Genomic DNA, 12,684 nt, shown 5'->3' with positions numbered 1-12,684 from the left:
GGTCCATTTATGACCAGTGTCTGTATGTTAAAGGGAGTTCAATCTAAACTCCAGTCCGACCCGGAACAGACCCCTGTCTATTCAACAGTATTTGGGTCTAGATGAAAAATCACCGTTCAACCACAGAAGGTCTGAATGTATGATTGAACTGATGGAACTATAGAACTGCATATGTTTGAACACACACAGGGGTCAAACATAGGCCTAGACCTGGACTGGATCCTGTTGGTTCTAATGTTATATTATTTGAATGTAACTGAATTCAGTGTCATAACTGAGTCCAACTCTATTAAAGTTGACTCTTTCTTTTGGTTCATAAACTGGTCACATTAATGAGCTTCAACTGGATTAATTTCACTAGAGTATGATCATAATAAATACAGTCTTATGTGATTTGATTCTTTTATAATGTTAGTTTTGCTTCCCTTCACCCCCTTGAATCCCCACCAGGACTCCAAGCCTGGACCCCCCCCCCCCCCCCCCCCCCTTCAATTTTTTTCTGAATCTGCCCCTGTATGTTTATGCAGATAATGGTGTTTTATATGGTGAGTGTTAGAGTCTGACAGAACACTGACAGAACCAGTGTAGAACCAGTCTCATCAGATTGTCTCCTCCTCAGAGTTTCCTGATGATGAAGGTTCAGGCTCTGACGAAGAGGGAAGTGGTGGTGTTCTGAGTGTTTCCACGGTAACGCAGAGTCCGGAGGTGTTCTTCAAGAGGACGACCACAGAGAGCGAGGCTGTTGGAGAGCTGGAGAGTCAGCACCCCACTCACCCCACCTTTACATTGGCTCCGCCCACTCCAATCACCTTCACAGAGCTGGTGCCATTGACTCCGCCCCCTGACCTAATAGAGTCGATTACCGCGCCGCCTGTTGTTGGCAGAGAGCCCGACGCCACCTTTGTGATGCCCCCCACAGGTCAGTCCTGTCACTGCAGCTTCAGGTCATCCTGCAGTGAAACAACTGGACCTGACGGATTGTGCTTGTGTTTCAGGTGTGGTATTCCACTACCGACCCGGATCGGGACGGTACTCCCTCACCTTCGTGGAGGCCCAGTTGGCCTGTCAAAGTGTTGGCGCCTCCATGGCCTCAGCAGAGCAGCTGTATGCGGCGTACGAGGCTGGATACCATCAGTGCGATGCCGGATGGGTCCTGGACCAGACCGTCAGGTGAACCTGGAACCTTCTAAAGCTGCACTGGCACAGGGACCACATGGAATGTTTTTTTCTGATGGTTTTAACTAAAATGAATACTGGACTTTTTTCACAGATATCCCATTGTTTCCCCTCGTGAGAGATGTGCAGGAGATCTGGGAGAAAAGCCTGGAGTTCGGTCGTATGGACTCAGACCTGCAGATGAAAAGTACGATGTGTACTGTTACATTGACAAACTCAGAGGTGAGGATTGGAAAAGAAGGAAACACTAACCTACAAACAGAGGCAAGAACAAGTTGGAGAACCCTTGGAAATGTTGTAGTTTTCTACATGATTATCTAATATAATATAATGTGATGGGATCTAAATCATCAGCGTAGACAAACACAACTGTTTAACTTAAAATCACACAAACCATCAGCTCTTAAACACACAGAGCTGCTGGAAACAGGACATCAACCCTTGAATTTCAAACATAGTTGAACCTCCTTTGGAAGCAAATTCTTCTACAATTTTTTTTGGAAGCTACTGATCAGACCTACACAACTTCCAGACATGTGTTGGACCACTTCCTGCAGAAAACCTGCATTTCAAAGGGTTCACATACGTTTTGTTGCCACTCAACCTGCTGATGTCGTTGTGTTTGCGTCTCCGTCCAGGTGAGCTGTTCCACCTGGGCTCAGCCGAGGGCTTCACCTTCAGCCAGGCAGTTTCAGGCTGTCTGCAGCAGAACGCCGTCCTGGCCTCCACCGCTGAACTCTACGCTGCTTGGAGGCGGGGCTTTGATAAGTGTCGCGCCGGCTGGCTAAGTGATCACAGCGTCCGTTATCCTATCAACAGCCCTCGTGCTCAGTGTGGGGGCGGAGCCAAAGGAGTGCACACTGTGTACGTTCACCCAAACCAGACTGGTTATCCTGAAGACCACACCCTATACGACGCCTACTGCATCAGAGGTGTTTACATGAAACCAAACGGATCCAGGAGTTTGAATGATCTTCTGCTGATTATTGATCATGTGATTGATTATCTCCTCAGCTGATCTCCAGCTTATTGCAAATGAAACTGGACTGAACATCACAGACGTCCAGGAGGCTCTGATCAACCTGACATCCATCACTGACCTGCTCAGGCCTCGTAAGGATTTATTAATTGATTGACTGAATGAATGACTTTGTTTTCTTACCTATGTTCATACTTTTGTTGATACTGTTTCACTTTTGTTGTTTGTTTCATTTCTTCAGCTCTTCCTTCCATTGCACCTCCTATTCCAGTGGAGGCCTCAGGTTCTGGGTCAGGTTCAGTAGACTTTGGCTCAGGATCTTCAGAGGGTAGTGCCTCTGGGGAGTATTCTGGAGACCTTCGTGGTTCTGGAGACCTGTCTGGTTCTGGAGAGCTTCATGGTTCTGGAGACCTGTCTGGTTCTGGAGACCTTCATGGTTCTGGAGACCTGTCTGGTTCGGGAAACCTTCCTGGTTCGGGAAACCTTCCTGGTTCTGGAGACCTTCCTGGTTCTGGAGAGCTGGCTAGTGCTGGAGACCTTTCTGGATCAGGTCTCAGTGGTGAAGGATCAGGGATCAGCATTGTCTTTTCTGGTTCTGACAGTCTTCTCTCTGCAGATAGGTCTGGATCAGGACTACAAGAAGCTGGAGAGGGGAGCGCTGGTGTCCTCATCTTCCCAAAATCTGGATCTGGCTCTGAGGAGCTCAGTGGGAGCTGGGAACAGTCAGGGTCAGGCTCTGGATCCGGTTTCAGCTCTGTGGAAAGCTCTTCAGATTTACAGGACTTATCTAGGTTCAGTGGGTTCTCATCTTCTGGAAGTGTTCAGTCTGGATCTGGACATGTTCCGATTATCCTGATTGATGGAGAACTGATTGATGGATCCTCTTTTGGGACCAGTCAGGAACTTGGTGGTGGTCTTCTGCACTTCAGCGGTTCTGGAGGTCTTTCAGGATCGGGTCTCAGTGGGGACCTAAGCGGGTCAGGATCTGGGTTCTTCTCTGGTGTGAACTTTGTGGACTCAGGGTTTACTGATTTCACAGAGTCCTCGTCTGGAGAGCAGGAGGCCTCTGGGGTTCTGCTGTTTGGTTCTGGACTGGGGTCTGGATCAGGAAATTCAGAATTTATGTCTGGGTCTGGGTCAGGATTCATATCTGTGTCTGGATCAGGGACATCAGAGCTTCTGTCTGGATCTGGGTCTGGGTTTCTGTCTGGGTCTGGATCACGTGAGGTCACGTTCCTGAGTGGATCTTTCCTGACAGAAGTATCTGGACGTTCTGCGGTCCCTGTGGAACTGGGACGGGGTTCTCTGGAGTCCAGCGGTGGTGGTTCCTCTGGGTCTGGTTCTGGTGCTTCCTCTGGTTCCCCTCTGCAGATCATGGTTCCCTCTACGTCCATGATGGAGGTGCTAACAGAGACCATGTCAGAACCAGTGGACTCCACAGAGGGCACCACTGACATCAATGTGACCCCTGACCCCATTCCTGTACCTGCAGGTCTGTTGGCTCCACCCACTGCATCACCTGAGCAGCCTCCAGGTGCATCAGAACACACAGGTGAGGACATGTCTAATGAGGCCTCTGGCTGCACGTCCTGTATGTTGGATATGGTTCTGACCCATTGGATCTCTTTGTGGTTGTACTTCCTGTGCTTTTCTGTGTTTTCCAGGTGTTTTGGACCCATGTGACCTTGACCCCTGTGGTGATGCTGAATGTACGGTGAAGGACGGACTGGCGGTGTGTCCTGGTGAGTCATTCAGGTTTGGATGGCTTGGTCTGGTTTGGTTTAGTTTGCATGGTTTGGTCTGGTTTGGATGGTTTGGTTTGGTTTGGTCTGGTTTGGTTTGGTCTGATTTGGTCTGGTTTGCATGGTTTGGTCTAGTTTGCATGGTTTGGTCTAGTTTGGTTTGGCTTGCATGGTTTGATCTGATTTGCATGGTTTGGTCTGGTTTGAATGGTTCGGTCTGGTTTGGATGGCTTGGTTTGGTAATGTTTGGATGGGTTGGTCTGGTCTGGTTGGTCTGGTTTGTATGGTTCAATCTGGTTTGGATGGTCTGGTTTGGTTTGGTTTGCACGGTTCGGTCTGGTTTGGATGGTTTGGTTTGGATGGTTTGGTCTGGTTTGCATGGTTTGGTCTGGTGTAGATGGTTTGGTCTGGTTTGGTCTAGTTTGCATGGTTTGCATGTGGTCTGTCATTGGCCTGGTTTGGTCTGGTTTGGTCTAGTTTGTATGGTTTGCATGTGGTCTGTCATTGGCCTGGTTTGGTCTGGTTTGGTTTGGATGGTTTGGCCTCTGTTCAATCGTCTCTGATTATTTTTCTTTGATCTTCTTCATCGTCAGTATTTCTGTTGTTTTCGTCCTGGTGTCGTCTGTTCCTTCGTGTTCGTTATCTTCAGCGTCTTCATCTGTGTTTGTCACATGTTTTCAGGTCAGATGATGTCTGTGTCGTCCGTCCATCATCTGTCAGTCGTTGTTGTTTTTGCCTCCGTGCCTCCTTCTTTTTTTAACCCAACATACGTTCTTATATGTATGTTCTCATATATATATGTTCTCATATGTGTTCTCATATGTTTGTTCTCATATATGTGTTTTCATATATATGTTCTCATATATGTGTTCTCATATATATATACGTATTTTCATGTATATGCTCTCATGTATATGCTCTCATATATATGTTCTCATATGTATGTTCTCACACATATGTTGTCATATATATGTTCTCATTTGTTTGTTCTCATATATATGTTCTCATATACTGTATATGTGAGAACATATACATGTTCTTGTGAGAACATATACATGTTCTCATATGTTTGTTCTCATATATATGTTCTCATATGTTTGTTCTCATATATATGTTCTCATGTTCTTCAACACTGATTTGCTGCTGCAACAAACCAACCCTCTCTGAGTTGTTGCTTTAGTGTCAACCTCCACCCATAAACAAACATGTTTGTCCTGTAGGTGTTTGTCCTGTAGGTGTTTGTCCTGTAGGTGTTTGTCCTTTAGGTGTTTATCCTGTAGATGTTTGTCCAGGTGGTGTTTGTCCTTTAGATGTTTGTCTAGTAGGTGTTTGTCCTTTTGGTGTTCGTCCAGTAGGTGTTTGTCCTTTAGGTGTTTGTCCAGTTGATATTTGTCCAGTAGGTGTTTGTTCCCAGTAGGTGTTGTCCAATAGGTGTTTGTCCAGTAGGTGTTGGTCCAGTAGATCTTTGTCCTGTAGATGTTTGTCCAGTAGGTGTTTGTCCTGTAGGTATTTGTCCTGTAGGTGTTGTCCAGTAGATGTTTGTCCTGTAGATGTTTGTCCAGTAGATGTTTGTCCTGTAGGTATTTGTCCTGTAGGTGTTGTCCAGTAGATGTTTGTCCTGTAGGTGTTTTGTCCAGTAGATGTTTGTCCTGTAGGTGTTTGTCCAGTAGGTGTTTTTCCTTTAGGTGTTTGTCCAGTTGGTGTTTGTCCAGTGGGTGTTTGTCCAGTTGGTGTTTGTCCAGTAGGTGTTTGTTTGGAGACAGAGGGGTAACTAGCATTCTAGGTTCAAAACAACACAGATTTATGTTCATGTTTATGGAATGACTTCTATTTACGTCTGGATGAAATAAAACTACAAATACCCAAACTCCTCTTCCGTGTAGACATCAGATGTACATCCTTCTATAAACCAATCAGCATCGAACACAGAAAGGCCCTCCCACATAGGTGATGATGATGATGATGATGATGAAACCACACCAACCCTCAGTGGGTGGGGTTGACCCCTGACCCTGGTCGGTCCTGGGTGTTGCAGCAGCTTCAGTGTGTTGTACTAACTGTACTGACAGACCCCGCCCTTCCCACCCTGACAGTAGTGACCCCGCCCCCTGTCTTGCAGAGGTAGATGTGTGCCGTTCCAACCCTTGTTCCAATGGCGCCACCTGTGTGGACCACGCAGACTCATACACATGTTTGTGTCTGCCCAGCTACGGAGGAAAACACTGTGAGAGCGGTATGAGGTCGGCCTCTCAGCTTCAGCTTCAGCTCAAAGAACTAACAACAAAAACAACAACAACAACTAGACACAACACCACACACACACACACACACACATTAGAGAACACTGCAGTGGGACTGGATGTGAACATTTCCTCTGGAGTTTTAGATCATGTGATCATGTTTAAGAGAACGACTATGAAGTAGGACATTCAATAACAGGACCATGAGTTTATGGACGTGGACTTGGGTCTGTGGGTCTGGGTCGGTGGGTCTGGGTCTGTAGACCTGGGTCTGATCATGGCACAAACACAGGGCAGTTCTGCTCTTACTTCTAATGAAGCCTTTATTCAGTATCACAGCTCATTTACATATCGTTATCCCCAGATCATAATTAACTCAAATGTCCAACAGTCTGTGTCCAACAGTCTGTGGATCCGTTGAATCCAGACGTTTTTTTTTTTTTTTCTAACAGGGGTCTGGGATCGAAAACAATAATGACTAATGTCAGAATATAGTTTTATATTATGGGATAAATATCTTATTGATTATTAATATTGATGTTTCTGTGTCTGATCCTCATGAACAGGACATCTGACAGCTGGAGACATGATGTGTCCTCATATTTATGTCCATAGAGTTTAGAAATATCAATATTTCACTGAAGTTTATTGGTAGATTTTTCTTCCTCAGTCAGATGTGATGACAGTAGATGGAAATTTTTATTTACAGTTAGAGCAAGAAAAATATTACAGACATTTAGAGGAAGAACATTTAAAATCAGAGTCATGGAGGAAACATTTTGGGTGGTTTTTTTGGGTGGTTTGTAGATGGTTTTTGTTAGTGTTGTTTGGGTTGTTTTTCTGTTTTTGCATAGAATATTTAAAATGATAGTAATAATAATAAAAAATAAATCAATGTTGAGAGAAATTAAGTTAAAACCATCTGTGAGTCATTTTGGAAGCAAAGGTGATAATTTAACCCAAACAAACCAATGCAATGATATTTATCCTAATTTGAAACTATATGAGGACATTTGTCCTTATTGTTTCATGTCCCAATGTGTCCACATACTTTTGTCCATTTGCATAGGAGTTCAGTCGTTATGATGTGAGGATAATAGTATGTACAGTCTGAGGTGTTGACTGTAGAATCTACAGGGGTGGACCTTTGGACCAGTTCCACTAACACTAGTCTTGTCTTCAGGGTTTAAACTCTAACTGAAGGTCTCAAACATGCGGTCCATGGGCCAACACCAACCCCCAAAGAGTCCAGTCCAGTCCACAGGAGGAATATATGAAATGGAAACATTAGGATATCAAAAACCATTTTAGTTTCAGTCCAGATAAACCAAATGTTTTTAGTGTGGTTTTAGTTTAACAAAAGTACAATTACATGAAAATATTTACATTTACAAAGTACCATTTCACAAAAAGAGAATGACATGAACAACTATGTCCAACCTGAAAGAAGGTGATGAAGTTAAACTGAATCAGTATATTTGGACCAATGTTCTGTCTGTTCTTAAATGTTCTGTGTGTTTGTAGATCCACTGGGATCTGAACGTTGTAATGAACATGTAGAATGTTGGTCCAGTTACACTCATGGTTGTTCATGTTATTCACATTTTTAAAGGATAGTTTGTCAATATAAACATTTTCTTCATGTAATTTTATTTTTTTTCACTGTAAACAGTGAAAAGTTTGCATTTGTCAGTATTTCTGGGTTCTTTTTTTTATTTGACTGGTCTGGTCCACTTTAGAACATATTAGTCTGAATATGGAACCATGAGGTGGACGTTCCTGCTCCAACTCCTCAAATCAAAATAATTCTGATGTTAACGTTGGACTTCAGTCCTTTGACCTTAGCGTAGCTGTAGGATGTGTTCTAACGGTGGAAACACAAACTGATGAGCAGGTGTTGATAATTTAACCTCGTTAAACGTTCATGAGCTGGAACCGATAAATACAGACGGTGGAACCTTTCATCTTGTCCTCCATGTCCTCGTGTTCTGTCCTCTGTGTTCTCCTGTTTCTGTCCTCCGTGTCCTCGTGTTTCTGTCCTCCGTGTCCTCATGTTTCTGTCCTCCGTGTCCTCGTGTTTCTGTCCTCCGTGTCCTCATGTTTCTGTCCTCCGTGTCCTCGTGTTTCTGTCCTCCATGTCCTCATGTTTCTGTCCTCCGTGTCCTCGTGTTTCTGTCCTCCGTGTCCTCGTGTTTCTGTCCTCCATGTCCTCATGTTTCTGTCCTCCGTGTCCTCGTGTTCTGTCCTCCGTGTCCTCGTGTTTCTGTCCTCCGTGTCCTCATGTTTCTGTCCTCCGTGTCCTCGTGTTTCTGTCCTCCGTGTCCTCATGTTTCTGTCCTCCGTGTCCTCGTGTTTCTGTCCTCCATGTCCTCGTGTTTCTGTCCTCCATGTCCTCATGTTTCTGTCCTCTGTGTCCTCATGTTTCTTTCCTCCGTGTCCTTGTGTTTCTGTCCTCCATGTCCTCACGTTTCTGTCCTCCATGTCCTCGTATTTCTTTCCTCCGTGTCCTCGTGTTTCTGTCGTCCATGTCCTCCATGTCCTCATGTTTCTGTCCTCTGTGTCCTCATGTTTCTGTCCTCTGTGTCCTCATGTTTCTGTCCTCCGTGTCCTCATGTTTCTGTCCTCCTTGTCCTCGTTTTTCTGTCCTCTGATGTGTCTCATATGTCCATCTTTTGTCTTCTCTGTCCTCGTGTCCCTCCTGGGTCGTCATGGCTACAGATGAGCAACAGTGTGAGGATGGTTGGACAAAGTCCAGGGGAACTGTTACCGTCACTTCTCTGAGCGACAGGTTTGGGCTGGACGCTGAGCGGAGCTGCAGAGATGTTGACGCCCACCTGGTCAGCATCATCACGCCTGAGGAGCAGAACTTTGTCAACCGGTGAGTCTGAACTGTTTGTCTTCATATGTGCCTGGACGTTCAGACACTGATGCCGGCATCCACTCCACAGGCCACTCCCAGGACTACCAGTGGATCGGACTCAACGACAAGGCGGTGGAGAATGACTTCCGCTGGACGGACGGACGCCACTGGTCAGAACCTCAGTAGAACATCCATGTGTCTGGTCTTAGTGCAGGGTTTTACCGTTTCTTCTTGTTCTGCAGCAATTTGAGAACTGGAGACCGAACCAACCGGACAACTACTTCAACTCTGGAGAAGACTGTGTGGTGATGATCTGGCACCAGAACGGACAGTGGAACGACGTGCCCTGCAACTACCACCTGCCCTTCACCTGCAAGAAAGGCCCAGGTAAGAACAGGACCGGAACCAGGACCAAGACTGGGACCAGAACCAGGTCTGGGACCAGGTCTGAGACCTGGTACAGGTCCAAGACTGGGGTCAAGTCTAAGGCCAGGTCTGAGACCAGGACCAGGTGCAGAGTTTTGGTCTGTTTAATTTACAAACCATTGTTAATAAATTGAAATTAATGTTCAGTTTAATCAGTTTAATGTTTAATTAAATGTAACATTTGTAAAGTTTAACTAAAGTGTTAATTTAAGAATGTGTAAAAGTTGATGTTCAAACTGAAACCTTTACAAAATATAAAGTTTAATATTTGTAACATGTCACGTACCATTATGTAACAAAGTTTAATATTTGTGACATGTCATTTAATATTATGTGACAAAGTTTAATATTTCTAAGTTTTGTTACATTGGATGTTTGTAAATTGCAATATTTGAAAAGTTTGCAAATTGTCAAAAATGCAAAAATGTAGCATTTTATGGTTAAATATAAAAATAAAACCAGGTTCAGTGATGGAAACAGGTAGAAATTTACACAGAGATTTGTTTAAACTGAACATGAAGATTTCATGTGTATGAGAAGATGAACACAACAGCCGGTGTTGGGTTGGTGTGTCATGTGACTGTTGGTTTTGTCATGTGACCGTTTGTCGTGTCATGTGACCGTGTCCTTTGCTGTGTGTCTTCAGTGTCATGCGGTGTCCCTCCTGATGTGCAGAATGCTTACACATTTGGTGTGAGGCAGAGCCAGTATCCTGTCGGCGCTGTAATCCGATACCAGTGTCACCTAGGCTTCAGACAGCGCCACCTGCCTGTAGTTCGCTGTAAAGCAGATGGTCAGTGGGAGGAGCCACAGGTGGAGTGTACAGATGGTGAGTGAACATGCAACGACTACATTTTAATGCAGATTTAACCTAGGTGTTTTATCTCAGTTTTAAGTGGGTTTTAAAACCCTGTTTTAACCTGTTTAACTGTTTTAAACCCTGTTTTAACCTAGTTTAACTGTTTCAAACCCTGTTTTTACTCAGCTTTAAGCCTGTTTTCACCCAGACTTAACCCAGTTTTAACTCAGTTTAAATCTAGCTTTAGCCCGTTTTAACCCTGTTTTAACCCAGTTTTAACTCCACTTTGACTGTTTGACCCCAGTTTTAACTGTTTTAAACCCTGTGTTTAAATTCAGCTTTAACCCCTATTTTAACCATAAAAACTCAGTTGTTAGCTTCTGTTTAAACTGGTTTAACCTGTTTAACTCAGTTTTAAGCTCAGTTTTAACTCTGTTTTAACCCAGTTTTAAACCCAGTTTCTGTGACTCAAAGTTCCTGTCAAGTTGTTTCCATTTATTTGTCCGCTACACATCCTTTGTTCCTGGGGAGGATTTGTTGTATTTTGGTGGTTTAATTGGTGTTGTCTTCTGTTTCGTTTTCAGTCAAATCCAGATGGAAACAGAGAGGATTGAAGACCGACGTCCGACAGAAACACAGAGCAGATAAATATAAGGATCCAATGGACGCTCAGAGAAGGTGTCACATGACCCCGTCTGCTCCTTTGCTGTATGTGCTCATGTTAAGTGTGTGGAACCAGGACGCCCCTAGTGGCCAAGGCCATTCATGACACTGACAGGCTGTGACTGTTTCCTGTTTATTCACTGTTTAATTCAGCCTCAGCATTTAAAAACCAACACAAATACAGGTCTTTAATGATGGTGCACAAGCAAAACTTCACTTTTGGTCTTTACTTCTTGAATGTTTTATGATAATTGTCATGTTTTTACATCTTCTCTTCATCCTTGTTTGATTGTTTTTTAATTTGTCTTTTAATTTGCACTTTTATTGTTTTCATCTTTGTTTGAAGATGAAAAGGGTTGAGGTTTTATTCTGACACTTACTGCAGCGCGGTGAAGCCGGTGAATAGTCCACATGAAGACCCATGAAGACAGTGATCTGTGTGTGGACGTCCATTGTCCCTGTCCAGTAAGTCCAACCCACGGGTCCTTCAGTCCCAGTGTCTGTTGACCCTCGGCCACAGCTGCTCATTCAACTCCTCCTGGTTTTCACTCTGTATTTATTTCTGTGCTTCTGATATTTGACGAGGTCAAAGGTCAGTTCATGTTTAATGTCTTCACTTCAGCTGAGATGTTCAAATGGCACAGCCAGTCAAGCCTTAATCATTACATGTTCAAATCAAACAGCAAAGATTATATATATATATATATATATATATAATAGATATATATATATATATATATATATATATATATATATATTATATATATATATATATAGTATTTATATAAACATGGATGTCCATCTGTTAATGAGTTCATACATGTTAAGTTCATCCAAGTATTTAATATTTGAAGTTACAACACTGATCATATTTGAGTTAAAAAAAACATCGGCTTTTAGTCTGATGAGTTTAATGCAGATGTAAACATCTGCCGACAGCTGCAGGTAGTTTGTTTCCATGGTGATAAGCCCTCATGGTCATTGCGACTGAACCACTGTAGGAGAAAACTGCAGTAACTTCTGTAGGGTTCTGTAGGGTTCTACAGGGTTCTGTCTCCTGTCCATGTGTCCATATGCACCATTCTTTCTTCTTCCAGGTGTTGTCATGGTGACGCTGTGCAGAGCGCAGTCTGTCCGTCAGCATCATGTGTCCTCCTCTGTGATTGGTCGTTGGATTTGGGGGCGGTGCCTCCGTGTCTTGGATCCATCTGACATTTCTCCTCTTATTTATGTGTGAGAACATTCTAATGTCTGCTTTAGAAATAAAACAGAAACAGATGAAACATGTTGAAGAACATATTTACTCCATTATTTAAAACTTTATTTAATGAACTCACATGTTTGAATGTTTAAAACTAATAAAAACTCTTTGGTTTTAACTCTTGTGCATTTGTGTCTTTTATGTAAAACAACAGAAGATCAAAGATTATTTTCATTGATTTGATCTGGTGATTAATTCATTATTATTAATCGGTGATTTACAACATTCATCTATTGTTCTGTTTTCCATGAAATGAAAATAAATCTTTTAAAATTTTAAAAATTCTATTGAATACTTTCTTAAAACTGTGTCATATCTGATTGAACAAACACTTTCATTACATTTGAATTAAGTTACAAACATTTAAAGTTTTGTTGAGCAACAAAGGTCAACAACAGGATAATCACAGTTTTATAATTTTGGTCATTTTCCTCACTTGTCTGAAACCCAACCTGGATGACCTCCTGTGGGGCATTCACTTGTCTTTTAAATAGGAGGAGCTTATATTTAATCACTTTCTTCAGTAATTGATTAGTTG

At 43.1% G+C, this 12,684-nt stretch overlaps 1 protein-coding gene across 1 annotated transcript in view; it reads left to right on the top strand.

The window, feature by feature from the left end:
• The window catches only part of LOC115410265 (aggrecan core protein-like), a 24,665-nt gene extending 13,061 nt beyond the window's left edge, over window positions 1-11,604 (top strand). The window contains 15 exon segments of the mRNA XM_030121836.1: window positions 620-919; window positions 996-1,170; window positions 1,271-1,398; window positions 1,815-2,108; window positions 2,191-2,289; window positions 2,397-2,705; window positions 2,772-3,707; window positions 3,820-3,897; window positions 6,017-6,130; window positions 8,856-9,013; window positions 9,085-9,157; window positions 9,160-9,167; window positions 9,240-9,384; window positions 10,070-10,252; window positions 10,807-11,604. Coding sequence (XP_029977696.1) covers window positions 620-919; window positions 996-1,170; window positions 1,271-1,398; window positions 1,815-2,108; window positions 2,191-2,289; window positions 2,397-2,705; window positions 2,772-3,707; window positions 3,820-3,897; window positions 6,017-6,130; window positions 8,856-9,013; window positions 9,085-9,157; window positions 9,160-9,167; window positions 9,240-9,384; window positions 10,070-10,252; window positions 10,807-10,991 — 3,185 coding nt within the window. The 3' untranslated portion in view covers window positions 10,992-11,604.
• The last annotated feature ends 1,080 nt before the right edge of the window (window positions 11,605-12,684 follow it).

The sequence above is a fragment of the Sphaeramia orbicularis genome, chromosome 3 (genome assembly GCF_902148855.1).
Source record: "Sphaeramia orbicularis chromosome 3, fSphaOr1.1, whole genome shotgun sequence".
Classification (NCBI taxonomy): Eukaryota; Metazoa; Chordata; class Actinopteri; order Kurtiformes; family Apogonidae; genus Sphaeramia; species Sphaeramia orbicularis.
The sequence above is the reverse complement of the archived record's forward strand: the minus strand, read 5'-3'. Positions and strand labels throughout refer to the sequence as shown.